This window comes from Bufo gargarizans, chromosome 9 (assembly GCF_014858855.1).
Source record: "Bufo gargarizans isolate SCDJY-AF-19 chromosome 9, ASM1485885v1, whole genome shotgun sequence".
Classification (NCBI taxonomy): Eukaryota; Metazoa; Chordata; class Amphibia; order Anura; family Bufonidae; genus Bufo; species Bufo gargarizans.
This window is the reverse complement of record NC_058088.1, coordinates 168560143-168587671: the sequence shown is the minus strand read 5'-3', so window position 1 is coordinate 168587671 and position 27529 is coordinate 168560143. Positions and strand designations below refer to the sequence as shown.

Below are 27529 nucleotides of genomic sequence, written 5' to 3'. Positions count from 1 at the left end.
TAGCAGAGCAATTGGAGCAATGAATGAGGAGATCTCTGGATCCATGTGAGGTACAGGGCTGGATTCTAGCTTTATTAGAAAAAGGTTGTCAAGTACTAATTATTTTTTTACATTAATCTTGGGACAACCCCTTTAAATAAATCAGGCTGACCTGCAACACCAGACTCACCCCATGGCCACCAGTGGCGCTGATTCTTGGGAACAAAAAGCAGACCTTTTTCCTAATCCTGGACAACCCCTTCAAACTAAAGTAACTCACTGGAACGCAGTGATTTAAAAAAAATAACATTTTTTACAGTAACAAAAATGTTCCTGAGATGTGAAAAAAGAGCAAAAGAAAAAAATGTTATTACAAAAAAAAAGATCAATAGGATCTGAATGTAGGAGAAAGACGTCTGCGGCGAGCGCTGGGATTTCGGAAGTGAACTGTTTTGCACGTTTCGCTGGGAATAAGAGGGGATTTATTTGTAGCTGAACGTTATCTCCGCTTATTAAGGGAAGCCATGTATGAACTGAAAGGCTGATTAGCAATTTGGCACGAGCCCAGGGTTTGTGGGATTCACCCGGCATCCCTTTAAAGCACTAGTTCATACAAGATTAATTAGAACATCTCATTTATGTAGTATGCACTCTAGCTCATTACTCCAAGTAAAATTCGTTAAGTATTTACATTTAGATAATTAAAACCCGGGTACGCCCTTAAGAAAGATGCATGCACTTCTGCGAAAGTGATTTCTTTCCGGATGCTCCATTAAAAGGCTGTGTTACCTTCTTATTTATTTCTGGAGGAGGAGGACGCGGGGCTGGTTTTAATAGGGTTACTTACAGGCTTTACGTGCTGTGTTACGCGGCAGGCTTTTATGTGCGAGTATATATATATATATGCGTATAATAGAGTGACAGTTTTTAGCACATTCCTCCACTTCAAAGTGCACAATGCGGATATTTGAATTTCATGAATGTGCTAATAATCCAGACACCTACTCATTTGCTGGAGGAAACGTAGCGCTAAGCACTTAGGGTGTTTGGTATCTGCTAGTCAGGTGCTCCTGCAAAATAGCGGAATTCATTTTTACCGTTTTTATGCCTTTGCTGTCTGAGAATTTATTTTTTGTTTTCCCCTTTTTTACTGCATGGTTTGTATCCCCAAATGATGGCCTGGATTTCCTGCCAATTCTCAATCTGGGAAGGGGGGGAACTCAGGAGAGATCAATGTCTGCAGCAGCCAGGTCTCCCAGATGTTCTGGGGCACGGGGGACCGTCGCCACCATCATTTTGCCTTTAGCAAAAAAACGACTTTGAGTGCAGCTCCAGAAAGGCAGCTCTCAAAGTGTCATCTAGATTACAGCAGCTGCGGATAATGTTCAGGGCACTTTTGTACAAGCGACCGTGTATTCACGTATAGGTGTACTGTATATTGTCTACGAGTGCCTCCAGCTGGAACTCCACATAGCCTGCATACACCTTTATAAGGCCTCCTGCACGCGACCGTATCCGTTTTTCCGATCTGCAAATTGTGGACCCGCAAAATACGGATGTGTTCTGTGTGCATCCCGCACTGTTCAGGGGCCCCATGGTAGAAATACCTATTCTTGTCTGCAAAACGGACAAGAGTAGGGCATGTTCTATGATTTGATGGCATCCGTGTGCTGTCCGCATTCTTTGTGACCCCCAAAGAAATGAAAGGGTCCGTATTTGATCTGCAAAAAAAATATGTGGATCGGATGCGGACCGAGATTACGGTCGCGTGTATGAGGCCTAACATATACGCAGATATTTATCACCGTAAGGGCTCATGCCCATGGCAATGTTTTTTGTGGATAACAGACATTTCTAGTGAAAGGAGTGGAAAAAAATGTGTGTATCGCACGTGTAAGGTATCCGTATTTTTGGCAGACTGCACACGAATCCTATTCATTTCTATGGGTTTGTAAAAAGAACGGACAGTGCGCGGATGCCGTCCCCGTGCTGTCTGCACTTGTATGTCCGTTTAACAAATTATAGAACATGTCCTATACTTGTCCATCGTGCGGACAAGACAAGTCATTTGTAGCGAAAGGAGTGATAAAAATGTAGACGGAAAGGTTTCCATAGTGGATCGCAATATGGACACGGTCGTATGCATGAGGCCTTAGAAAATCTAAATATTACATAAGGGAATTCTAGTACAATCACAGCAAAAAAAAAAAAAAATATATATACAGTATATATATATATATATATATATATATATATAAGGATCCAACTGTATTTTGTTAAAAAAATATAAAAATATAACAGAAAACCTGTCCCCGCACAGACTGACGCAGCCACTTGATCTAAGCAGAGAAGAGCAGACTATTATTTAGCCAGTCCACAGCTTCTTATGAGGTTCCACCAATATGGACTCTCTGTAGTCACCTTTCAGTCCACCTCCTGTTTGATCAGGCCTGGGCAATGTGGTCCTTCTAATTATAACTTGCCATGTAGCTACTATCACTAATGTGTGTCTTAAGGCCTGTTTCACACTTGCGTTGTGGTCTTCTGTTTTTGATATACAGCAGAGGATCTCAAAACCGGGCCAAAACAGTTCCGTTTTGTCCCCATTCATTGTCAATGGGGACAAAATCGCTCAGGATGTCCCAGTTTGGTTGCGTTTTTTTGACGAGACACAAAACCGCTGCAAGCTGAAGTTTTGTGTCCGGTCTGAAAAATGGAAAAATACAGATCCGGCAGCAAAATCTATGTAAGTCAATAATGCCAGAGCCGAAAAAAAAACTGATTAGTCACCCACCAACTTACAATGGCTTTAGTGCTGGATCCAGTTTGTTCCGTTTCCATGTAACACTACCAAATCTTAATGGAACGGAACTGTCTACCAGATCTCAAAACCGGAAACTGGAAGCCTAAGGGTGGGTTCTGGATTCCGTTATGGCTTTGCGTTATAACGGAAAATAACGGAATCCATAAGACGGAAGGACGGATCCGTTATGCTGCCCATAGACTTGTATTATGACGGAATGCAAAACAGAAGCCTTCAAAATAAATTCCGTTTTGATCCGTCTTAATAGAAGTCTATGGAAATCATAACGGATACATCCCGTTCCCGTTATGCAGAACGGAGAAAAAAGTCCTGTCGACAGGATTTTGTTTTCCGTCTTGCATAACAGGAACCAGGCGGATCCGTTATGATTCCCATAGACTTCTATTAAGACGGATCAGTTTGCATTCTAATGCATTCTAAATAGAACAGGATCCGCTCAGAATGCATCGGTTCAGTCTCCATTCCGCTTTGGAGGTGGACACCCAAATGCTGCTTGCACCGTTTTGGTGTCCGCCTGACGATGCGGAAGAAAGCGCATCCGTCCTGGCAAGAAAGATCCGTCCTGGCACACAATGTAAGTCAATGGGGACGGATCCGTTTCCACTGATGCAATATATCACAATAGAAAACGGATCCGTCCTCCGTTGACTTTTAATAGTGTTCAAGACGGATCCGTCATGGCTATGTTAAAGATAATACAATCGGATCCGTTCTGAATGGATGCAGACGTTTTTATTATGAAAACGGATCAGTCTGTGCAGATCCATGACGGATCCGCACCAAACGCTCATGTGAAAGTAGCCTAATCCGTCACGCTCGTGTGAAAGAGGCCTTATTAGTGATTTTTTTCAATTTTCCTATATGTATTACAAAAATATCCTAAAACCCTGCAGTTTTCACACTGACCACTAGGCTGCGTGGCCCATAGCCACAATAGGCTGGAGGCGACATAATGACTTCTATGGGAGAGTTGTCTAGGCATGCTCTGTGCAGAGGTCAGGAGGGACGAGATAAGCTGTGATATCAACTATTGTGAATGGCGGATCCTGTGTTATCTGTACTGAGGTGATATCTGTCATTGTAATCCTGACAGTGATGATAATGCAATAGTTACTGAAGAGTGTCCTTAACAGAACAGGAAGCCTCATGGCCAGTGTGAAAACGGCATTATTTGTTTGTTTGTTAAATATAGTTAATGATATGTAAAAATAAAACAAAAATCACCAGAAATTCTCAAAATGTTTAATATAAAAATAGGTAATTTTCTGATAAGACTTGCTCTTTAAAGGGAATGTCTTATATTTGTGACTAAGCATATACAGCATTCTCTCCTGCAGGCTCACTGGGACAGAACCAGGCATGTGGGTACCCCTCAACAGAACCCCCAGAAGTCATTTATGACAAGCACTGGCAAACAGCATCCATATATTTGCCAGTGCCCGATGATGAGATATGCCATCTAAAGCCTTTATTATTTATCATTATACCTGCTCGTATTTCTCCAGTTCTGTGTGGTAAATCTGTCGGATCTGGCTGAGTTTGGCTCTGTAGTCGGAATGTTCGATTGAGTTGTCTGAGGTCCCGCCTGACGCTGCCGCCGCCGCTGCGGCTGCTGCAGCTCCGCTTCCTTTCTCAGGTCCGGATACGCCTTCTGCCAGCAACATGTTGTCCAGCCTCATGAGCTGTGGGTCTGGGGGATCTTCTTCCTGTGCCCCTCGGATGCTGAGACCTTTGATTTAAAGAACAGATGACATGAGTATGTGAAGAATTTTTGGTTGCAAGATGACATAAAGAATCCATTACATGGTGACCAGTGGTGATGGGACAAATAAGCAAAATAAATCCGACATCAATTTGATCTAGAAAAATACTAATATTCAATGATTTGGTTAATAACATCCAGAATACAAAAAGTGGAATATACGGTAAGTGAACCCATTTTCAGTGCTTCCGTGTAACAACTAGAGATGAGCGAAGTTCTTAAAAATTTCGCTGAATTTTACAAAAACATTTGCTTTGTGACTAATTACTTTGTCACAAAGCGCATTTCTTTGTAAATAGCGGGCGCAATGACGGGGAACCGTGATCGCGCTGCCCCCAGTGATTAAAACCTTCATTGCTGATCGCGGCATTTGAGATATAATACCAATACTTTTGAGGGGTTAATCATAAAAAAAAATTTACATACCTTGTCCAATTGAGAGCGAACAGGCCGCAGCAGCCATCTTACTTGGAGATCCAGAGCCAAATCTCGCACGGTGCGTGATGACGTCATCATGCTGACATCATATGTCACCGCGCATGAGATTTCACTCGGGATCTTCAAGCAAGATGGCCGCGGTGGCCTCTTCGTGCTCGAATGGATGAGGTTAGAATGATTTTTTTATAATTTTTTTTCACCGCCATTTCAGGGAAAATTGATTCGTTAATACAAGGCACGAGGAAATTCGGCTTCGTGGTGAACTGAATTATTTTCCCTGAAATTCGTATCAAAGTCCACTTCGGATACTTCGATTCGCTCCACCTTTAACCATTGCGGCATAAAACCCATGTTAGAAGCACCACCCATGGATGGAATCATTCATCCTTTCAGTAATCAATAGGCTTTCCTGGCGCTGGTCTGGAATACACGTTCTGCGTTTAAATCAGTCTCTAATTTCAGTCTAATCCCAAAACCTGTGCTCACCGAGTCAATGAAGCCCCCACCATCCAGGCATCAAATGACAATGCATTAGGTGAGGAGTCCATAACAAAGTACAATCGGGACCTCATTATCTTGCTTTAGGCTTCTACACTCTTTGCGGAGAAGAAGAATGGCAGCGAGAACACTGGACTAGCTTCTGCCGCCCTGTGGTTGCCGGTATAAAGCAAGAACCTTATGCAGGTGCACCCTACACCAGGTGGTGGCAACCTATGCTGCCTCCATGGTCATCTCCATGTTGCTTATGAAGCAAATTCACACTGACCTATTTGGAGATACTAAGCTCAATGGTAGCAACCAATGCCAGATAGTTGCCGCCAAGACGGATCGGTATCAGAGGAAGGTATCATAAGTGTCTACATACCATACAGAATAAAAGTTTCCAGCGATAAAAACGGTATACAGTTTTGGGCTTCAGATTCAGATTTGATCAGAATTTAGCCGGTCAGGGTGAGCCAACAGAAAGCCCATCTGATGGATTCAGCACGTAACGACTTTCTGCAGGTTGCCACGTATCTGAATACACTGCAAACTGCAGAAGCCAAAACTTTTAATAAAAACAATTAAAAATATGTATTTGATGACATGATTGATGCGATGCAATAAAAATGTGACCAAAGTCCTTAAACGGGTTTTCCAGGTTTTTAATATTGATGACCTATCCTGAGGATTGGGGGAATTCTTCCAATGAACCATGGGGAACACAACCACTGGATAAACACGCAACGTTCAGACGGTCTCGCATCAGCTTTTTCATTAAAGTTGCAGAAGGACAGAAATGGAAGGATTGTTCCAGCACAATTAACCTCTTTAAATCTGTTTAAATCAAGGATACAAAGTTGCACTGGATCCCCCTGGACCAGCATAGAGTATGTGAACATACCGTGCTCCAGTCACTTCCATCATGTTATTTACTGTCTATTCACACTTAATAAAATTCCTAAAAGCTACATAATAAGGGCTCATGCACACGGCCGCTGTGCGGCCGTTCCGTGCATTAATGCACGGGCAACATCCGCGCGCCGGCCGGGACGGATCGAGACCCATTCAACTTGAATAGTCCGTCATCCGCCCGCACCGTGAAAAAAATAGAACATGTTCAAGTGAATGGGTCAGCATCCGTGATGTGGAGATGCAGAACAGGCAGGCCACACAACAGGGTGCTTAAAGAGGTTTTCTCATTGATTAGAGCAGGGGAATAGAATGTGATCAGCTCGTTGTGTAGTGACTCTTTATGGGGATTGTATAAAGCGGAGAAACCCTTTAATGATGCAGTTGATAAAACGTTTTTTAAAAGCAATCTTCCCCCCCCCCCGCCAAACAAAAATATAAAACAGACTTTGACTGAGTTGTTCTTCTTCGAAAAGTTGCCAATTCTGTTAAAACTGGATCTCGAGCAATATGATATCAATTCAGTTTCCAAGCGCGATGCTTTTCTGAAGTCCTGACTGTGATACATTCTCCGCTTCCTTATCGTTCCTTAGACAGAGTTACCAGTTGGCAACAAGATTTCTCAGAATCGGGGTCAAGTTGACCTTGCACATTAGCTTAAAGCAGGCATGCTCAACCTGCGGCCCTCCAGCTGTTGCAAAACTACAACTCCCAGCATGCCCAAATAGCCTAAAGCTGGTTTAAAGTTGATCAAAACGGACAGTTTTCAAACCAGCACCTGGATCTGAATACTTTGTGGAATTGCATGTAATTACAAAATTTTGCATAGCCAGTGAGTGATTCAATGAAATGTATCTGTGTAGCGCCACCTGCTGGTTTTTTTTTTCTTATTTCTTTGACCTGCTCACTGAAATGGTCGCACATGCTCAGTTTCATCCTTCAGCTGCCTCCTGAGCTGTGATAGGCAGAGCATGGACACGCCCCCTTAGCTGTGATAGGTAGAGCATGGACACACCCCCTGAGCTGTGATAGGGAGAGCATGGACACACCCTGAGCTGTGATAGGGAGATAATGAACACACCCCCTGAGCTGCTGCAGAGAAGACACTCCCCTTGAGCTGCCAGATTGATATAAATCTAGCAGAGCAATGAATGGGGAGATCTCTGGATCCATGTGAGGTGCAGGGCTGGTTAGTCATGGGTTAACCCCTTTAACCACAAACGATTTTTATGGCTGACCAAAGACAGACCATTATCGTCTGAAAAGAAGTGGGCCATGGTTAACGCTTTTGTATGATAGTTGGAAGAAAGATGGATTGTTTAGATAAAGATTGCTCATGAACGAAAGATCTTTCATCGAAAGAACGTTCCCAGAAAGTATTTCATCCATCGCCCTCTGTATGGCCACTCTGGACAATGTGGACAAAAATATATATGGCCGTGTCTGCTAAACAAATGTTTACCAGATGTTAGCTTGTTCAACCACCAACATCAACCAACGTCTATCTAATGTGTATGGCCACGTTTAGACTTGCCCAACAGTGTATCCTTTGATGGGCTTAGGCTGTGACTCAAAAATGTTCCTCAAAGATCCATCTGAAGACCGATATTTTTGGAGCCAATCTATTTCTTCACAAATAAGACCTAACGGATGGTAAGGTCTTGTGTGAGCAGGGACAATAAGGCAACAAAAAATGTCTGTAACCCTGGAGTAGACCATGATGAGAGATATGGAAATGCTAAGGAACCTCAGACAGATTTATCACATTCGCTAGGATACAATCAAACCCACGGCACATCTAAATAGTGAGGAGCTCAAACCATTGGTATAACTTCACAGACAGTATAGGGTTTATTTTATTATTATCTGTCATGAGGAAATGACTCATTTTCAGCAGAGAAATGACTATGTGGTGTCTCCATCTGTAATAAGGCAAAATGTGTTCCCCTAAAGCAGCTTCCATATTGAAGTTGCTTTATTGCACAAGTAACACAGCAAAGGGAAAGCGGCCGGAGAATAATTATCTCTGATATACCTGCATTTAGCTACGGCTATGTTCTGTTATACTATCAGTCCCATATGTGTTACCTAAATGTAATGGATTCTGCGGCGAGATAATCAGTTTGAGATCCAGAACGGCACAAAAGTTATTCATTGACAGTAACATTTGGTGTAGTGCTGGCAATCTCTTTGTAACAGATCACGAAAAAAGGTGGAATTCGCATCGGTCGCGAGGTATCTTTCAGCAAATCTTAATTAAGTATTTTTCAGCATGCAAACACCTGCCTCCCCTGTCTATTTAATAGATAAACGGGTCTGAATAGGAGTGATCGTCTCCAGACCAAATAAATAAAAGTGGAGGTCAGTCGGAATATTAACCTCTCAGTAATACCCGCTCCCACTCTTGTAAAGCTGCATTAGAGCGTCCACTCCGGGTGCCTCCTGATTGCGGGGTATGGTTAAATGTAATCATCGCACGCTTTTTCAGCAGCTCATTAAGGGTTCATTAATATATGGGCAATGCTTTTGAATTATAAATAAACAGATTAGCACCCTGCGGAGTGCAGACTGCCGGCTCGCCTCTCGCCGGCAGAACAATATTGTGCTGCACGAGCAGTGGTCTCACCTGGGAAGTTAAGGTGCACACGTAGGGCATCGGATGTCTGGCAAATAGAACATAACCAAATCCGTGGATCAGCTTGACCTAAAATCTGCAAATTTACTCAACCAAATCCCACTTATGTCCTGAGCATTCAAGAAGAGGCTTCAGAAAAATATCCTACATTTATTTATTTACTCTATATTTTTGGAATTTATCATTAAAAATTTAGCATAGCCTCTGAGTTATCCAATAAATTCTCTTGGTATAGCGCCACCTGCTGTTTGTTCTTTTTCTTATTTCTCTGTCCACCTTACTGAGGTGGACGCACATGCTCAGTTCTAGCCATTAAGCTGACGCCAGAAGCTGGAGCAGAAACCTGAGCTGTGATAGGGAGATCTGCGGCAAAAAGAACACACCCCCTGAGAAAGGACATGCCCCCGAGCTGCCAGCCTAAAGAAAATCTATCAGAGCAAAGAGTGGGGGAGATCTCTGGATCCATGTGAGGTACAGGGCTGGTTACAAGCTTGTTAGAAAGGGATTTAATGTAGTATATGATGGCTGATTCTTATTTTTAACATGAATCATGGGATAACCCATTTTAAAATGACTTAATTAATGTCTGATTGGTGTCCACACTTGAATATCATGGGTTTGAGGGGGTTGCCTATGGTTTGACCAGACACATTGCACTACTTCAGTTCAGCTTCATCCAGTAGCATGCGGAGAAGGTGTAATACGAGATACAGCCAAGCGTTTCTTGGGGTAAAAAAAACATGACTTTAGACAACAGGAAATTAGAAAAATATTTTCTACTTCCCCGGTCGTAGTAATAAAGGAGATGGGTCAATGTCATTAACCTAAATATAGTCTAGTGTAGAGGGGGTTAATACTTTACAGCCAGCCACTGAAACAAACAGCAGTGGTGCACGTGCTACCATAATGGGAGTACCAACATCTCCATAAACATCACAATTTACAGTGTACAGTACCATACACTATACACTGTGTAGTCTTCTTCTTACTGGTCTGACTTTTCCCACTGGTGATATCATCAAAGGTCCTTTAGCTACACTGCCTGGGGACCCTCAGCATGGGGAAGGAGGTGTTTTTCACAGTCCTCTCCATGAGCTGAATGGTCTTTCAGCCTTCTCTCCCACCTGCACTGATCACACGGGTCGGTGTCGAGCAGGGAGAGAAACAAGTCTGCAGATGCACAACTTTCTCATTTATCCAGCAAAGTGCTGTATGAGCGTTCTGCTGGATAATTAAGGAAGCAGTCAGGGAGGTCTGGAACTGCTGGACCACCCTGACTGCAGGCACTAATAAGAAAGATTTTTTTTCTCCTGCTAAAAAAAGTTGAGTCTTATCATCCAAAAAATGCTTTATTTTACTTTAAACCTCGGACCACTCCCTTTGACAAATGAATTTTGATAGGAATACGATTTCCTATGTGTAATCATCCACTGGTTTGGTTGTCATCTGTTAAAATCTGTCCCAAATTTTAGGCAGTTTTGTCTGTTCTTTTAGGCATCAGGTCATTTTTAACAGTGGTTAGAATTGCTGACCAGAATTTTTTTTAGATCATGATGTTTTGAGGCTACCTTCATATAGTGCACTGATATTCTTGGTGGTCTAAATCCCTGGATGAGGGCCTGTCCTCCAACTATGAAATGTTAAGCTTCGACTTGCAGAAATCCAGCAAAAGGTAGGGAGTCTTTGAAGAGATGTTCCCATGTCACAAAGTGATGACATATCATTAGGATGTGGATGCTTTTCTCGAGGGTTGAACTGGAGAAAAAAAAACTAAACGTCGGTCCCAGATACCACAGTGTAGCACAAAATACTACCTCGGCAAAACCAGATACCACAGTGCAGCACAAAATATTGGCTAAGTTAATTAATGCTGAGAGCATTAGATCTTTATCTGCCTGGCTTTTGGCCAAAAGGAGGGTTTAGGTGGCCCTCTGGGCATCGGCCCACCGGGAAATTTCCCTGTAGGGTCTATGGCCAGTCTGCGCCTGCCTCTGGGGACCACACTGATACTGGTGGGCTGGCATGCAAGGAAAGCCTTTGACTGGATTAGTGTATGCCACTAATTTAGAAGGTGGGAGTAACCCTTTAGGGTACTGCTTGCTGGGAAAAGCATGCAAAGTAGCTGTCTCTCAAGAACGACCAATATGTGGCTAGCCTGAAAGTCAATGTCAGATTACTAGAACCTACTATCTATGTCAAGAACTAGACCAGTCATATGTAATACTATTATGAAGCATATGCAGAGCATTTTTGGTCAGATTTCAGAGACTTCGCTTTGCCGCCATAGACCAGTCGATGGACCACCTTAAAATCGAGATCTGATGTTTACAACTAATGAACCCCAGTAGTCCCATCAACGTAGCCTTTGGCAAAGCAAGGGTTAGTCAACTGTACACGATTCCTGTGTCAGGTATATTAAATATAACACCGCAGCGCTCTGCACATTTCCACGCCAAGCCGCTTGTCACTTTCGCTTCAGTCATTCTGTATTGAGGAAAAATGCAGCGGTGGGAATTTTACAAGGAGCTGCTCAGTTAAATGGACATAAATCACAGGTTTCATTCAAAGCGAATAATCACTGGCCATAAAGAGCTACTTGTCTCTTACTATATATTACCGGAACTTTCCGCCAGCAATAATGCAGCCATTCATGGTGAGGGGGAAACACAGCCAGGCATTAAGGGCTGACATGTAATCCTGTTAGGGGCCTGACGTGCCGAGTGGGGCTGACATTTTTATCATGTGTCTGCTTCAATTTGGGAAACCAAGGAGAGAGGGGAAGAAAATGATTACTTGGCTTCTCTCTACGCGGTTTGGTGCAAATCTTCCTCCTCGCGGTGATTGCATCGAAGACAGAAGAAAAGATCTTCGATGAAGGATGTATTCTATCAAACCTATGGTTGCTCCTTGCCAATTATACCAGTCTTTAATTTTCCCTTTTCTCTGGGCCAGGGCATAAGGGGGTAAAATAGAGCAGAGCAATGGAAACATCTTTCAAAAAGGGTCGGTCTTCAGAATCTCCAAATTTTAGACCTACGAGTGTTATGATGCCAGATACTACAGAACGTCTCAATCTGTACTTTACTCCCTTTGTGATCTCAATGGTTTCTACAAGGTTTGCAAAAATTCATTCATAAATTCATTGGCATAAAAATAAATGGAGCATTTGTCACATAAAAGTCCCATTTCGATGGAAGGATTCAGCCTTAAAGGGTTTCTGCAGTTTTTTTTACTGATAATCTATCCTCTGGATAGATCATCAGCATCTGATCGGCGGAGGTCCGACACCTGGGACCCCCGCCGATCAGCTGTTTGAGAAGACAGGGGAGCTGGCAGTAGTGCCGCGGCCTTCTCGCTGTTTACCGCAGGCCCAGTGACGTCACGACTAGTATCACTGGCCTGGGCGGAGCTAAGCTCTGTTCACTTGAATGGACCAGTACTGCATCAGGCCATTGATACTAGTCATGACGTCACTGGGCCGGCGGTAAACAGCGAGAAGTCTGCGGCACTACTGCCAGCGCCGCTTCCTTCTCAAACAGCTGATCGGCGGGGGTCCCGGTTGTCGGACCCCTGCCGATCAGATGCTGATGATCTATCCAGAGGACACATATCTATCCAGAGGACACATATCTATCCAGAGGATAGATCATCAGTTTAAACAAACTGCAGAACCCCTTTAACTTTCTTTTAGCACGTCAAATAGGCAGGAGGTCTGCCCAAGAACCTTCAAAACTCCTTGAAAACAACGCTAACTTATTCTGTGGGGGATCCTGAATTATAAGGGTCCATTCACACGTCCGTTGTTTCTTTCCTGATCTGTTCCGTTTTTTGCTGAACAGATCTGGACCAGATCTGTACCATTCATTTTCAATGGGTCCTGAAAAAAAATCTGACATTGTGCTGTCTGTTTATTTTTCAGGAACCCATTGAAAATGAATGGGTACAGATCTGGTCCAGATCTGTTCTGCAAAAAACGGAACAGATCAGGAAAGAAACAACTGACGTGTGAATGGACCCTAAAAAAAACTTTGGGTCCGATTCTGTGTCCCAGCTACCCTTGCCACCCGCTTGCCAGTATTTTCTTCCAAAATGTCTAAAAGAATTCTGATTTCCATGAAAGGAATTTCGGATGTAACACACATTTGGAATAGATGTCCTGTGTGAACGAACAGGCTTTTCAGATGGTCAAGAACTAGAAAAGCCAAATCATAGGGATTACGATACTGATGACCTGTCCTCAGGCTAGGTCATCAGTATCTGATCGATGGGGGTCCAACTCTCAGCACCACCATTGGTATATAGTGGTGTGCTTGGTACTGGTTCACTTGAATAGGACTCAGCTGCCCCTAGGCCATGTGATCAATGAAAAGGACGTCACTGGCTTAGGAAGAGGCTACCGCTCTGTGGTCTTGTCAAACTGGCGGGGTGCCAGAGATCAGACCCCCACGATCAGATATTGATAACCTATGTGGGGGATAGGTTATCAATATCTTACTCCCAGAAAACACCTTTAAATCTTTGACATCAGAGTCAAATAATGGTTATAGTGAATTAACATCAACTAGAATTTGAATTTTTTTTTATCTTCAAGACATTTCAGTCTTTGATTTTCCATCAAGACATGATGTCACTGAAGGCCTTCTGGCTTCGCCCTGAAGTACATACGATTCAGAGTGTATAGGTCAACACTACTGATGCAGTTGTCTAGTGCTGGGCACAACGTCAAGGTGACCCACGTACCATATTCTCTACAATGCATTTTAATTTTGTGTGTAATTGCAGCTTTTGATATTTAGAACAATATAAGCCAATCGCTGGCCTTGGCGGTATACAGCAGGAGACCGCTGAGGTGGTCACAGCCTACCGTAAGGGGGACTGAAGCTGTGTCGCAGGAAACAGAGGGGAAGTAACGGGTAACTATAGGATCATTTTTTATTTTATGACAACTTTGGGCAAGTTTTTGTTCACTTGGACAACCTCTTTAATAGGATGATGACTCTTTCTCAGTGGATAGCTTAAAGCAGATCTCTCAGCTAAATACGCCGTGCTGGTCCATGTAAGGGCAGCAAAATGAGTTAGAGGTCCATTGGCCACCCTGGCTAACAGGAGAATGGATCTGTGGTAGTAACATGGGCCCTTACATACGCAGCATATTTAGCTGACAGATCCGCATTTAGCCTCCATGTGCAGCTGCTGCTGCCTATTTATTATGCAGTAATGTCAAGACAAATTGTATTTCTTCTGCTGGAATCAATAGTCCTTTCTTCTACAATCTACATCTTCTTATATACTTCTGTTTATCTCCTCCGAGTATAGGAAGACAGACACATACGGTATATACTGCAAAGCATGTACTACTACAATTCCAACTTTAAAGGGGTTTTCTCAATTCAGCAAATGGCATTTATCATGTACAGAACGTTAAAACAAGACACTTACTAATGTATTGTGATTGTCCATATTGCCTCCTTTGCTGGCTTAATTCATTTTTCCATCACATTATACACGGCTCGTTTCCATTGTTACAGACCACCCTGCAATCCATCAGTGGTGGTCGCGCTTGCTTACTATAGGAAAAAGAGCCGGACTCTCTGGTGGCCGGGACTGTGGGAGTGCACATAGGCTCCTATAGTGTTGAAGCACGACCACTAGTGATGGAATGCACAGTGGTCGTAACCACGGTAACAAGCAGTGTATAATGTGATGGAAACATGAATCAAGCCAGCGAGGGAAGCAATATGGACAATCACAATACATCAGTAAGTGCCTTGTAGTAACATTCTCTGCATGATAAATGCCACTTGCTGAAGTGAGACAACCCCTTTAAATCTAACCTTCACTTAAAGGGAAATTTCCTTTATTTCAATTTGCAGAGCGGAATGGACCACCCATAATAGAAATGCCTATTCTTATCCGCAAAACGGACAAGAATAGGACATGTTCCAATTTTTTTTTGCAGAGCACACGGGGTGCTGTCCACATCTTTTGCAGCCTAATTAAAGTGAATGGGTCCGCAACCAAACCACGTTCGTGTGCATGAGCCCTAACTGGCGCGGAGCACCCGAATTTACCCAATTTATAATATAACTCTGCAGGGCAATACGGTCCTTGGACGTCTCTGTGCCCTAATCGCATATGTAAGGAAATGCTACCCACCTATAACGCAAGATATTTTCACTTAATATTTGTCCGGAAGTCTTGAATTCATGCTCAAATAATCCAGTTTTTGTCAATTTTTCAAATATCACATGACCAATTTTTTTAAAATTATATTTCCCCCTTTAGGCCTGTCTAGCACACGAAGCCAGCGTCATTAACTCTTTAAGGCCAGGTACGGCAGGCATAACAGAATTTTTCCAGGCAGCAACGCTGATAAATCTTGGCAGTGCAGCTGCAGTGAAATAAATCTAAATCCCCGTAAAGTGCACGCAGCCACAGAGTATCGAGAACCTCAAATGTTTATTTCATTTCCCGGCTCAGATAAACCCTTTTTGGAGGCAGATTTATACTCCCTTTCTCTCGGCCTCCTCAGAAGCTCCTTTGAATCTGATAAGAAAGTTGTAATCGCGGCGTGAGATTTCTTTTCCGTGGTAAACATATTTATTTTTTTATTTGGGGGCAGTAAATGTTTATGCCGGAATATTTAGTTTTGAGGGTGAAGTATATGGCTGCTTTTCTAACGGTTTGATCGGAGATCAGAGAGTGTAAAGATGCAATTCTATCCGCACGGCTGCTAAACGGCGCACAGTCACAAGGCGATTCTCAGAGGCGCCGTACTCTGGATTTAATTTTTGCAACTGTTTTTGGATCCTGTGGTTCATTATTAATAAAATGTATCACTCAAGCAGCAGCAGAATTTTACTATTATTTTGTACGAAATTAGCTTTTTTTTTATCGCAGGATCCGTAGGCACAGATAACACCGGATTTTACCCAGTTTACCAGTACTCACTTTCTCTGATTGGCTACCTTGGACTTAGATGGTGCCAAAGGCAGTGTGACCCAGACCAATAGAATGTTATAACTTAAATCAGAAGGATCCCTTTAAATACCCTTACCAGATTCCTCCTCGACTTCTTAAAGGGGTTGTCTAGGATTTTCTTTTTTTAAATCCACCCCACTCACAGGTCCCTGTGAAGAAAGCTATACTAAGCTGCTCTCCAGGTTGTCTTCACTGGACTTCCAAGTCCCTGTCTGTCAACTTCCATACTAATGAGGTCACGTGTTCAGCTGCAGCCAATGACTGGCCTCAGCGGTGACATACCCCCAAGCAGCAAATGACAGGCTGTGGGGGACACGTCACTGCTAAGGCCAGTCATTAGCATGTGACCCTGTCACCAGAAGTCCCGTGAAGATGGCCCGGAAGTCAAGGAGATGGAAGAGGAACGGAGCAGCAGGGGACAGGTAAGTAAAGCTTTCTTCACAGGTACTGTTAGGTGGGGGGATTTAATAAAATTCCTGTACAACCCCTTTAAACTCATCACACCAATGACACTACTGAGAGGTAAGGTCAACACTGGAAGAAGGCTAGATTACTCAGCACTCAGATATACTAATGCAATTATTGTAGCCTGAAGAAGGGCATCAACTTGCCCAAAACGTTGTCCCTAGTCTTTCAATGTGAAAAGTCCTGACAACTGCATCAGGATACCTCTGAGTAATGTCTCTAGTTTCTGACTACTTTAGCAAGGACCTAGGGTAGAGGGTTCCTACGAGACGAACACCAATGGATCACGAAGATGTGCTGTCGTTGACCCAGCTCTCCACAGACTCTGAATGGCGTATCATCCTGTTCTGCCATTCCGACATCAACCAGGAAAATTTGGATAAATCACATTATAGTTACTATTTAAATGCCAGTCTATGAAAATGTGCTGCGGCGCGTGACACTGGGAGAGATCAGATAAAAATGGAATTTTGATAAAGATGAATATTTTTTTGCCATAAAACATGTTATCATCATCCGTCAGAAATGCTGCACCTCGAGCTGCAATCTACTCGGGCCTTCCCGAAAGCGCTATTTATGCAGATGGGTAATATACCTGGGAATCCGCAGATGTAGGAAATGACAAGACCCGATGTATTACACAGAAAGGATTATCCATCTGTGTATGGCACATTATACATACCCATATATGCCTGCTGGCCACATCAGCAGTTTTATATTGAATCTGGCAGGTTTCTATAGTGTTCCAACCTTCCTCAAACTGCACAATTGCTATATGCATATAGGCTTACATTTACCAATGTGAGTGCACTTAGACGTGACAAAAACACAGAAATATAGTGGCAAATCTGGGGGAGCCGCTCAACCCCTAACACTGTAGCGTGTTTTTCATTGGGGGAGCAGCCCCACCGCATGTGGACCGCAGCAAACGACTATCCCCAGCAAAAAATATTTTGCATACGGTGGAGGATGTCGGCGCGGTCCACATGCACCACAAAGGCATCCTACACAAAACGGAGCATTGTGCGGATGAAAATATAATCATAAATCACAGAAAAAATGCACCACACGGATATGCCACTGACTATACTGGCTAGTCATAAATGCAGATATTAAAAGCTGAGACTTTTGCCAATATATTCCTGTCAGGAAGATATCGGAGCCCCAAGCACCACGTCACGGTTCTCAGCATGGCAAGGGGTCCTACCACTACGCTACCTATGGTGTGAACAAGGTCTGAGGGTGATGTAATCCAGCTCACAGCCAGGCTTCCACACAACCGCCTAGCAGGACAACTAGTGCAATGTATGTGCCTTCACCTGGCATTCAAACACTCTTTGCACCTGGTAGCCTCCATTACATAGTCTGATATGGGTGTGGCTTACAGTCTGGCTTTGTTCACATTGCACTAGTTGTCCTGCTAGGCGGTTGTGTGGAAGCCTGGCTGTGAGCTGGATTACATCACCCTCAGACCTTGTTCACACCATAGGTAGCGTAGTGGTAGGACCCCTTGCCATGCTGAGAACCGTGACGTGGTGCTTGGGGCTCCGATATCTTCCTGACAGGAATATATTGGCAAAAGTCTCAGCTTTTAATATCTGCATTTATGACTAGCCAGTATAGTCAGTGGCATATCCGTGTGGTGCATTTTTTCTGTGATTTATGATTATATTTTCATCCGCACAATGCTCCGTTTTGTGTAGGATGCCTTTGTGGTGCATGTGGACCGCGCCGACATCCTCCACCGTATGCAAAATATTTTTTGCTGGGGATAGTCGTTTGCTGCGGTCCACATGCGGTGGGGCTGCTCCCCCAATGAAAAACACGCTACAGTGTTAGGGGTTGAGCGGCTCCCCCAGATTTGCCACTATATTTCTGTGTTTTTGTCTTGTTTTATATGTAGTGTATGTGCCTTCACCTGGCATTCAAACACTCTTTGCACCTGGTAGCCTCCATTACATAGTCTGATATGGGTGTGGCTTACAGTCTGGCTTTGTTCACATTGCACTAGTTGTCCTGCTAGGCGGTTGTGTGGAAGCCTGGCTGTGAGCTGGATTACATCACCCTCAGACCTTGTTCACACCATAGGTAGCGTAGTGGTAGGACCCCTTGCCATGCTGAGAACCGTGACGTGGTGCTTGGGGCTCCGATATCTTCCTGACAGGAATATATTGGCAAAAGTCTCAGCTTTTAATATCTGCATTTATGACTAGCCAGTATAGTCAGTGGCATATCCGTGTGGTGCATTTTTTCTGTGATTTATGATTATATTTTCATCCGCACAATGCTCCGTTTTGTGTAGGATGCCTTTGTGGTGCATGTGGACCGCGCCGACATCCTCCACCGTATGCAAAATATTTTTTGCTGGGGATAGTCGTTTGCTGCGGTCCACATGCGGTGGGGCTGCTCCCCCAATGAAAAACACGCTACAGTGTTAGGGGTTGAGCGGCTCCCCCAGATTTGCCACTATATTTCTGTGTTTTTGTCTTGTTTTATATGTAGTGTATGTGCCTTCACCTGGCATTCAAACACTCTTTGCACCTGGTAGCCTCCATTACATAGTCTGATATGGGTGTGGCTTACAGTCTGGCTTTGTTCACATTGCACTAGTTGTCCTGCTAGGCGGTTGTGTGGAAGCCTGGCTGTGAGCTGGATTACATCACCCTCAGACCTTGTTCACACCATAGGTAGCGTAGTGGTAGGACCCCTTGCCATGCTGAGAACCGTGACGTGGTGCTTGGGGCTCCGATATCTTCCTGACAGGAATATATTGGCAAAAGTCTCAGCTTTTAATATCTGCATTTATGACTAGCCAGTATAGTCAGTGGCATATCCGTGTGGTGCATTTTTTCTGTGATTTATGATTATATTTTCATCCGCACAATGCTCCGTTTTGTGTAGGATGCCTTTGTGGTGCATGTGGACCGCGCCGACATCCTCCACCGTATGCAAAATATTTTTTGCTGGGGATAGTCGTTTGCTGCGGTCCACATGCGGTGGGGCTGCTCCCCCAATGAAAAACACGCTACAGTGTTAGGGGTTGAGCGGCTCCCCCAGATTTGCCACTATATTTCTGTGTTTTTGTCTTGTTTTATATGTAGTGTATGTGCCTTCACCTGGCATTCAAACACTCTTTGCACCTGGTAGCCTCCATTACATAGTCTGATATGGGTGTGGCTTACAGTCTGGCTTTGTTCACATTGCACTAGTTGTCCTGCTAGGCGGTTGTGTGGAAGCCTGGCTGTGAGCTGGATTACATCACCCTCAGACCTTGTTCACACCATAGGTAGCGTAGTGGTAGGACCCCTTGCCATGCTGAGAACCGTGACGTGGTGCTTGGGGCTCCGATATCTTCCTGACAGGAATATATTGGCAAAAGTCTCAGCTTTTAATATCTGCATTTATGACTAGCCAGTATAGTCAGTGGCATATCCGTGTGGTGCATTTTTTCTGTGATTTATGATTATATTTTCATCCGCACAATGCTCCGTTTTGTGTAGGATGCCTTTGTGGTGCATGTGGACCGCGCCGACATCCTCCACCGTATGCAAAATATTTTTTGCTGGGGATAGTCGTTTGCTGCGGTCCACATGCGGTGGGGCTGCTCCCCCAATGAAAAACACGCTACAGTGTTAGGGGTTGAGCGGCTCCCCCAGATTTGCCACTATATTTCTGTGTTTTTGTCTTGTTTTATATGTAGTGTATGTGCCTTCACCTGGCATTCAAACACTCTTTGCACCTGGTAGCCTCCATTACATAGTCTGATATAAGTTGGGCTTACAGTCTGGCTTTGTTCACATTGCACTAGTTGTCCTGCTAGGCGGTTGTGTGGAAGCCTGGCTGTGAGCTGGATTACATCACCCTCAGACCTTGTTCACACCATAGGTAGCGTAGTGGTAGGACCCCTTGCCATGCTGAGAACCGTGACGTGGTGCTTGGGGCTCCGATATCTTCCTGACAGGAATATATTGGCAAAAGTCTCAGCTTTTAATATCTGCATTTATGACTAGCCAGTATAGTCAGTGGCATATCCGTGTGGTGCATTTTTTCTGTGATTTATGATTATATTTTCATCCGCACAATGCTCCGTTTTGTGTAGGATGCCTTTGTGGTGCATGTGGACCGCGCCGACATCCTCCACCGTATGCAAAATATTTTTTTGCTGGGGATAGTCGTTTGCTGCGGTCCACATGCGGTGGGGCTGCTCCCCCAATGAAAAACACGCTACAGTGTTAGGGGTTGAGCGGCTCCCCCAGATTTGCCACTATATTTCTGTGTTTTTGTCTTGTTTTATATGTAGTGTATGTGCCTTCACCTGGCATTCAAACACTCTTTGCACCTGGTAGCCTCCATTACATAGTCTGATATGGGTGTGGCTTACAGTCTGGCTTTGTTCACATTGCACTAGTTGTCCTGCTAGGCGGTTGTGTGGAAGCCTGGCTGTGAGCTGGATTACATCACCCTCAGACCTTGTTCACACCATAGGTAGCGTAGTGGTAGGACCCCTTGCCATGCTGAGAACCGTGACGTGGTGCTTGGGGCTCCGATATCTTCCTGACAGGAATATATTGGCAAAAGTCTCAGCTTTTAATATCTGCATTTATGACTAGCCAGTATAGTCAGTGGCATATCCGTGTGGTGCATTTTTTCTGTGATTTATGATTGCACTTAGACGTGCTCATAAAATGTGCCCAAAATGGGGCCAATTTGGTGCATATTTGGTCCTGGGTTCGTCCGGCGCTCCTACATATCTTAGGCGCATCAAGCGCCAGCAAACGGGAATTAAGACTGGCGTCTAAAACGCTGGTCTTAATAAATGACCCCATTAGATTGTCAGCGCCATTGGGAGCTCATATGCGAGTACAATAAGTAAATCTAGTTTTACACATATCTACTGCGTTAGCTCACCAAGGGTTGTGGCTTAACAGAAAAGGTGAGCGACTGAAAAGTAGGCATAGCCTAAAATGTGCTATTTTGCACCAAAATTGCACAGTTTGGTGTAAATTACTGTCGCAAAGGAAGCCAACCAAAAGTATCTAGTAGTGCATCAAATTTGGTGCATGTCTAGACAGTCTATGTCAGGGCCCCTCAAGGCCCACCTGCCCGAGAATAAATACCTGTGGTTAGTCCTAATGCACTGACATTAATTATATCAATTTTTCGAGAAATTCGGCAGGTGGGCCCTGAGGAGTGAAGTTGGTCTATGGCATCTGCCCCAACCAGTCCATCATGTTTGGCTGATATGAAAAGGCATAATCTTTATCCATAAAGAAGGTCTGCAGCAGCCGAGGTGTGCGAATAATTGAATGTTATGCAGCAGCACATCCCTCCTCCCCCACCACAGATCATCCTATGAACCAGAGGCGGATGCTTCCTGTAAGTCGCTCTTCCTGCCTTCTGTATGCCGAGCAGCACCGTCAACGGGCAGCAGTTTAATTTCTCCAGTTTTATGATACTTTGATAACAGACAATTTCATTAACTCCTGTGATGTCTCCAATGCTTCTGGCACCTTGGAAACTCGCACCATGCCAAGAAAGTTATTTATACTCTTTAGCTGGCTGCTCATTAGGAGGAGACAATTTACGAGCTGATCCGTTTAGAACATGTAGTTTTGTCTTAATTTCCATCTCTATGATTTATAGGAGGAGGACGGAGACGTCTGCTGCGATAGTGGCGTTTCGCTGAACCCCTATGTCGTTAGAAGGTATTAGAATGCGGGGGGAAATTTGCAATTCCAAAATGAGGTTGTTTATTTGCAGGATATTAACGTCATCTCCCATCTAATATTATACCGCAACATGTCTGCTCGAGGTGAACAGAAGTCTACAGGTTTGTGTCTTGTCATCTTTAGCTGGAATATAATCCAATTAGTGAGGGGTATTGCGTAGACATTCAAATTTGGATAATATACCCCAAAAAAAGGAAAGATACGTGAATTTTAGGAGTGCACTATAAACCCTTTCTACAGAAAATTATGAACAGCTCCATAAATCGTGACTCTTCCTCTTCAGACGGACTCATTAAAGTGATACTGAGTCTCTGGGTGGTCATAATTCTGCAGGCTGATGCTGCGGAATCACCCCGGTGCTGAGCTGCTTCTTCACCTGCTCCCTGCCTCTAATATCCCCCCCTTTCTCTGTCGTGCCGCAGCCGCCTGACCTTTAAACTGATGCTAGTTTGCTCTCATGGCTGAAGTGGGAGTTAGAGACCCATAAAACCGCTTCCTCCCTCATTTTGGAGCAGTTGTAATGGCGCGGCTAACCTTTTGTAATGGCCTTGTGCGATATGGGGAGGCAGCTAAAACAAACTATATTTAACCCGTCGGCTGCCATGTAACAACATCCTGGGCTGAGATGATGGTATTGAACACAGGAAGCAAAAAAATAAATCTTGTAGGATTTATCTCTGAAGGCTTCTGTTGGTTCTACCATACCAATTGCTGTATGGTGTCATGTGTTTCTACAGTTCAGATTGGGCTTTGTATTCACCTTCTAGAGGGGCAGGAGCCATAGACAAATACTTCCCGCTATGATATTCTTTAGAACGCTTTCTAAACGTAAGGGAATTTCATCAGCCAGTTTAGTGCCAGAAAGTGTGCTACATGACCAGACTGGTCCAACTTCCCATAGATCGATGACTGGGACATTATACTAAAGGTTATTACATTATAAATACCCCTATACAGGTAGCTGTGGCCGGCGGTTGTCCCAGCGGGAAGTAACCACCCCCTAATCCCTCGATCACAAACCAAAACATATAGGCGTGACTGCAAGTGCAATGCGACATGGATGCAGGAAGCAGAGATATGGGGATCTGTTTGGTAGAGTCCACAAAGGAGGTTGGTGGTCACTGAGGAGTTTCTCTTGAGTAACAAACTAGTGGCTCAGTATGGTCCACCCTTGCAGAGCCAATAGTCTGGAGGTGGTAGAAGACTTTAGGCTTCCTGAAGAAAACCAAAAGCATGTAAGTAGCTCCCTTTTGAAGCTCTCTAAAGTTAGGACTCCTTCACTCTTCAGTGAATCTGGGACATGTCCACAGACCGCTCACGTATTCATTGACTTTTCACAGACTGTGGGTCCATGGTGACACCACAGAAGCATGCCCTATTTTTGTCTGAGATTATGGATCCCTCACACACATTATAGTCTACAGGACATAACAGAGATGCCTTCCGTGTTTGGTCCGTGGTTCTTATGCATCGTTGTTAGAAGATGCTCTAGAAATTAATTTTCATCCTAGTGGCATCCATGGAATACAAATAGAGAGCAAAAAAAAAGGGGGGGGGGGGGGGTACACGGACCAAAAACAGAGCCTTCATGGAATTCTTCACAGATGGATTATTGAGGATCACAGACGTATGAAAGAGACCTTAGCTTGAAAGTCAATGACTTACTTCAGAAGGAATCTAAGGACACAACCTCCATACCCCTAAAATAAAGATTCTCAAGCACCTTGTCCAGCCTTTGCCAAGTGATGGGTGCTGAGGATAATGCCCCAAGGATAAATAAGGCTGGACAACCCCTTTAATTGTGTCATTCCTCGGTTATAGAAATGTGGAATGCAAGTCCTTACTAAAACAGGACAGGTTCTCTTTAAATGGGTGTGTCCTTTCGATTGGAGGGAATACATTTCCATATTTTTCCCAGGTACCACTGCATGAAGTCCTCCTTGCCCTACTACGTGTTCTCCCCAAGGAGAGACTGTACTCTACACTAGAAGACATAAGGAACTGGAAATGGTGCATACTGAGGAATCGTCCTGCTGTCTTACATATAGAATGAGTGCACGGGAGGCAGACAGATGTCTAATAACTCCCATCACATTTGCAAAATAAGGGATCTTATTTTATATTAGTCTGAATAAAGCCAATAAAACTTTGTGAGTGAGAGTGTGGGGGGGCTGTTCCTAATCCCAAGATGCCCGGCGTCCCATATTTCTCCATAGTGCAACAAAGAATTTAATAGCCCATAACTTATTACAAGATTTTCACCATAAAGCCATTCATTTTTCCCTAACATAAAGCTAATCCCTTAACATATATTCTCTCCCAGTGGAAATAAAGGATGGAAGAGAAGACTCTGCTTCACACTGGCATTGATAACACAGAAAAACTGCTTATCAACTCTGCCAGGAAGAAATATATCCGCTTTCAAGTCTAATTTCATTTTTAATTTATGTTTACAATATTCCTTGTGTTCGTTCCCTCTCCCGTCTTGCAGGCTGCTATATACACTTGGTTTGTTAACGCTGACACATCGGGGAAAGTGCCCCGGGGACTTCTGCTTTTCACATGTAAAGTAATTAACGGGTAGTTAACACATTAACTGATTTGCATTCGACATCAGCTAAGTTGGTATAGTAATAATTACCTTATTGTATGAACGCCACCTGCTCTTCTCCGATTGGTTCGCATCGATACAGGAGGAGACCATAACTTCGACTGCGTAACAGGCTTCCTTTTGTAGTATTGATCCTTCGCTTAAAAATTCTTTAGAGTTTTAGCCTTGTCTGTTCTTGAAAAACTGCGTGACAATCAACAGGCCACCCTTACAGATCCTAAAGAGGTTCTCCTCTAACTTTCTGAGGTTCCTGAATCACATATCTGCCCACAAATTTTAGAAGGTTTTTACTCATGTATCTGAAGGACTTTCTACCTTTTTGGTGGGTGGGCAGCAGCTCATACATCGCAATTAGCTCCTGCTAACCCCCTCCTGCCTTACATATAGCCCCAGAGATACATACAGTAGGCCATTCCACACAATTTTCTTCTCCACTGTCTCATACATTGAAATTAGCTCCTGCTAACTCCTTCCTCCCTCACATATAGCCCCAGAGACACTTATGTTAGGCCATGCCCCATAAGTTTCGTCTCCACTGTCTAGACAGAGATATAGTTATATACTTCTTAGGAATTAAGATGTTGAGATGAATCAATGAAAGGGGATTTGGGCCACTTCATTATGAGATCACCTGGCCAGAATTGAGAGGAGTGAATCTACAGGGCAGGTTGGTCCACCACTGAAAGCAGGAGAAGGTGGACCAAAAGCAGGAGGAGCTACCAGAGAGGAAAATGTAATGTACATAAAAAACTAATAATCTTGCTCCCTTCAAACTCTGGATGAGGCAACTGTTAAGATTTGCCCCAGTTCAGCTATCTTGTCATCAATGACCACTGCTGATCATCTCAAAGCCAATGGGTCAGTTTTGTCTCACCGAGTCCACCTTAGTGTCCCTAAGGACCATGGATATCACCATGTAGATATGAGTGATCCATCTATCAAATCTAGCTCAGTACTGTCGAGTCCCAGCTGGCAGATGCAGACGGGACAGCATACAGATAGGCTGTGCCCTTTACAATCCACATACCTCATTGTGAATCAGTGGTGGGTGGTGTAGTGAAATAAGCTCACCTTGGATACCAGAGAACTGATGAATGGTGATGACCTTTTTTTAGGAATGGGAGAAGATAATTTATGATTTTGGTCATATTAAGCAGAAACTCACATTTACCAGTCCACTGTCAGAGGAGCCATAAATGTGGTCTCGTAACTTCTGAGAATTGGTATGAAACATCTCCTCCATGACATTCTTGAGAGACGTCCTAGTGTCTTAGAATTGTATTATAATTTAATAGTAAAGGGTTATCCCATGAAATACATGTATCACCTATCCACAGGACCGGTCATAAATGTATAATTACTGGGGACCTCGCGATAACTGGAGCAGGGGTCCCTTGACCTATGTTGAGCAGGAGCACCGCTACTCTGAAGCCCTGGGGACAACCAGTGTCGCTGTGCAGCCGTACCCTAATACTCACTTATACGCAGCAACAGCCATAAACTATCATTCAAACTGGATAAGTTATACATGAGCACATTGTACACTAGGATGATATAGTTATAGTACATAGGGACCAGACATAGGGGCAGGAATCATAGGGATTTAAAGAAAACATGGCACCTCTGTCTGCTTTATGCTTCAGAACTGTGAATGCAAGTCGTTACTAATTTCTTATGGTTCTGTGTTGTGCCATTTCTCTATTATTCCTACTAGAGGTCTATAAATGAATTGCCACCTGGGTGTTACCAGTTGGGGGTGAGTCCCTGTACAGTTTAACCCTGGCAGCACTGACTGGATAGTGTCAGACTGGGCAGGGAAGCACTCTCAACTGGTAATACCCAGATGGACCTTTATTGCAGACTGCAGGTAATTGATTAACAAATTTCTCGTATGAAATATAAAGGAATGTCCCAAATAGAGATAAAAGAAATGATGCTCCACGATTGTTACTACATGGAGAATGCAAGTAGTTACTAAAACAGACATGCCAGGAGTGGTAACCGGTCAGGTGGTAAAGTGCAAGGATGTATATTTAAAGGGTTTGGTTTGGCCCATCTGGGACATTGATGGCATTCCGCTAGGATGTCAGAAAGGTACAGGTCCCAGAGGTGGGACCCGCACCTGTCTCCAAAATAGGGCTCCCAAAGTGAAGAGCATACCGCGCAGCGCAGAGAGCTCTCCATTCATCGTTATGAAAGTTTTTAATAGCTGAGCAAGCGCACCCCACTATTTTTGTACCATGGTGGTAAACAGAGAGTGCACCACGCAAGAACGGCCACCTCTTCGTTCAACGCTATGGGACTGGCGGACCCAGCACTCAGAACTCCCCATAGAGCAAATGGAGGGTGTCCCCACTTGCACAGTACTCTGTCCTTCACTTCAGGAGGCCTGTTTTTGAGATAGGAGTGGGTCCAAACATGGGACCTGCACCTATCTGACATTGACGACATATCCTACAGATGTGCTATCAATGTCCCAGATAGGCCAAACCTTTAACTGCAGTCTCCGAGATCCGCGTCCAGGGACTACACTATAATGTCCATCTTTATTTCACATGCATTCTATATGAACTGCATACATGTACCGTACTAGATTTTAAAGGAACATGCTTGATGGAGTCATAAAGCAGGAGGGCCGGCTCTTCTATTGCATGTCGGGCTACAATGGCCGTCTGGATCCAGCAGTATTGGCCTTAAAGCGGAATTGGAACTT

The 27529-nt window shown here is 43.9% G+C and overlaps 1 protein-coding gene across 2 annotated transcripts in view; it reads right to left on the bottom strand.

Annotated features, from left to right (window-relative positions):
- Positions 1–27529, bottom strand: part of PBX3 (PBX homeobox 3) — a 213464-nt gene that overhangs the window by 27776 nt on the left and 158159 nt on the right. For both annotated transcript variants that reach the window (XM_044305767.1, XM_044305768.1), the window contains exon 3: positions 4291–4532. In XM_044305767.1, the coding sequence (XP_044161702.1) occupies positions 4291–4532 (242 nt within the window). The remainder of the gene's footprint in view (positions 1–4290; positions 4533–27529) is intronic.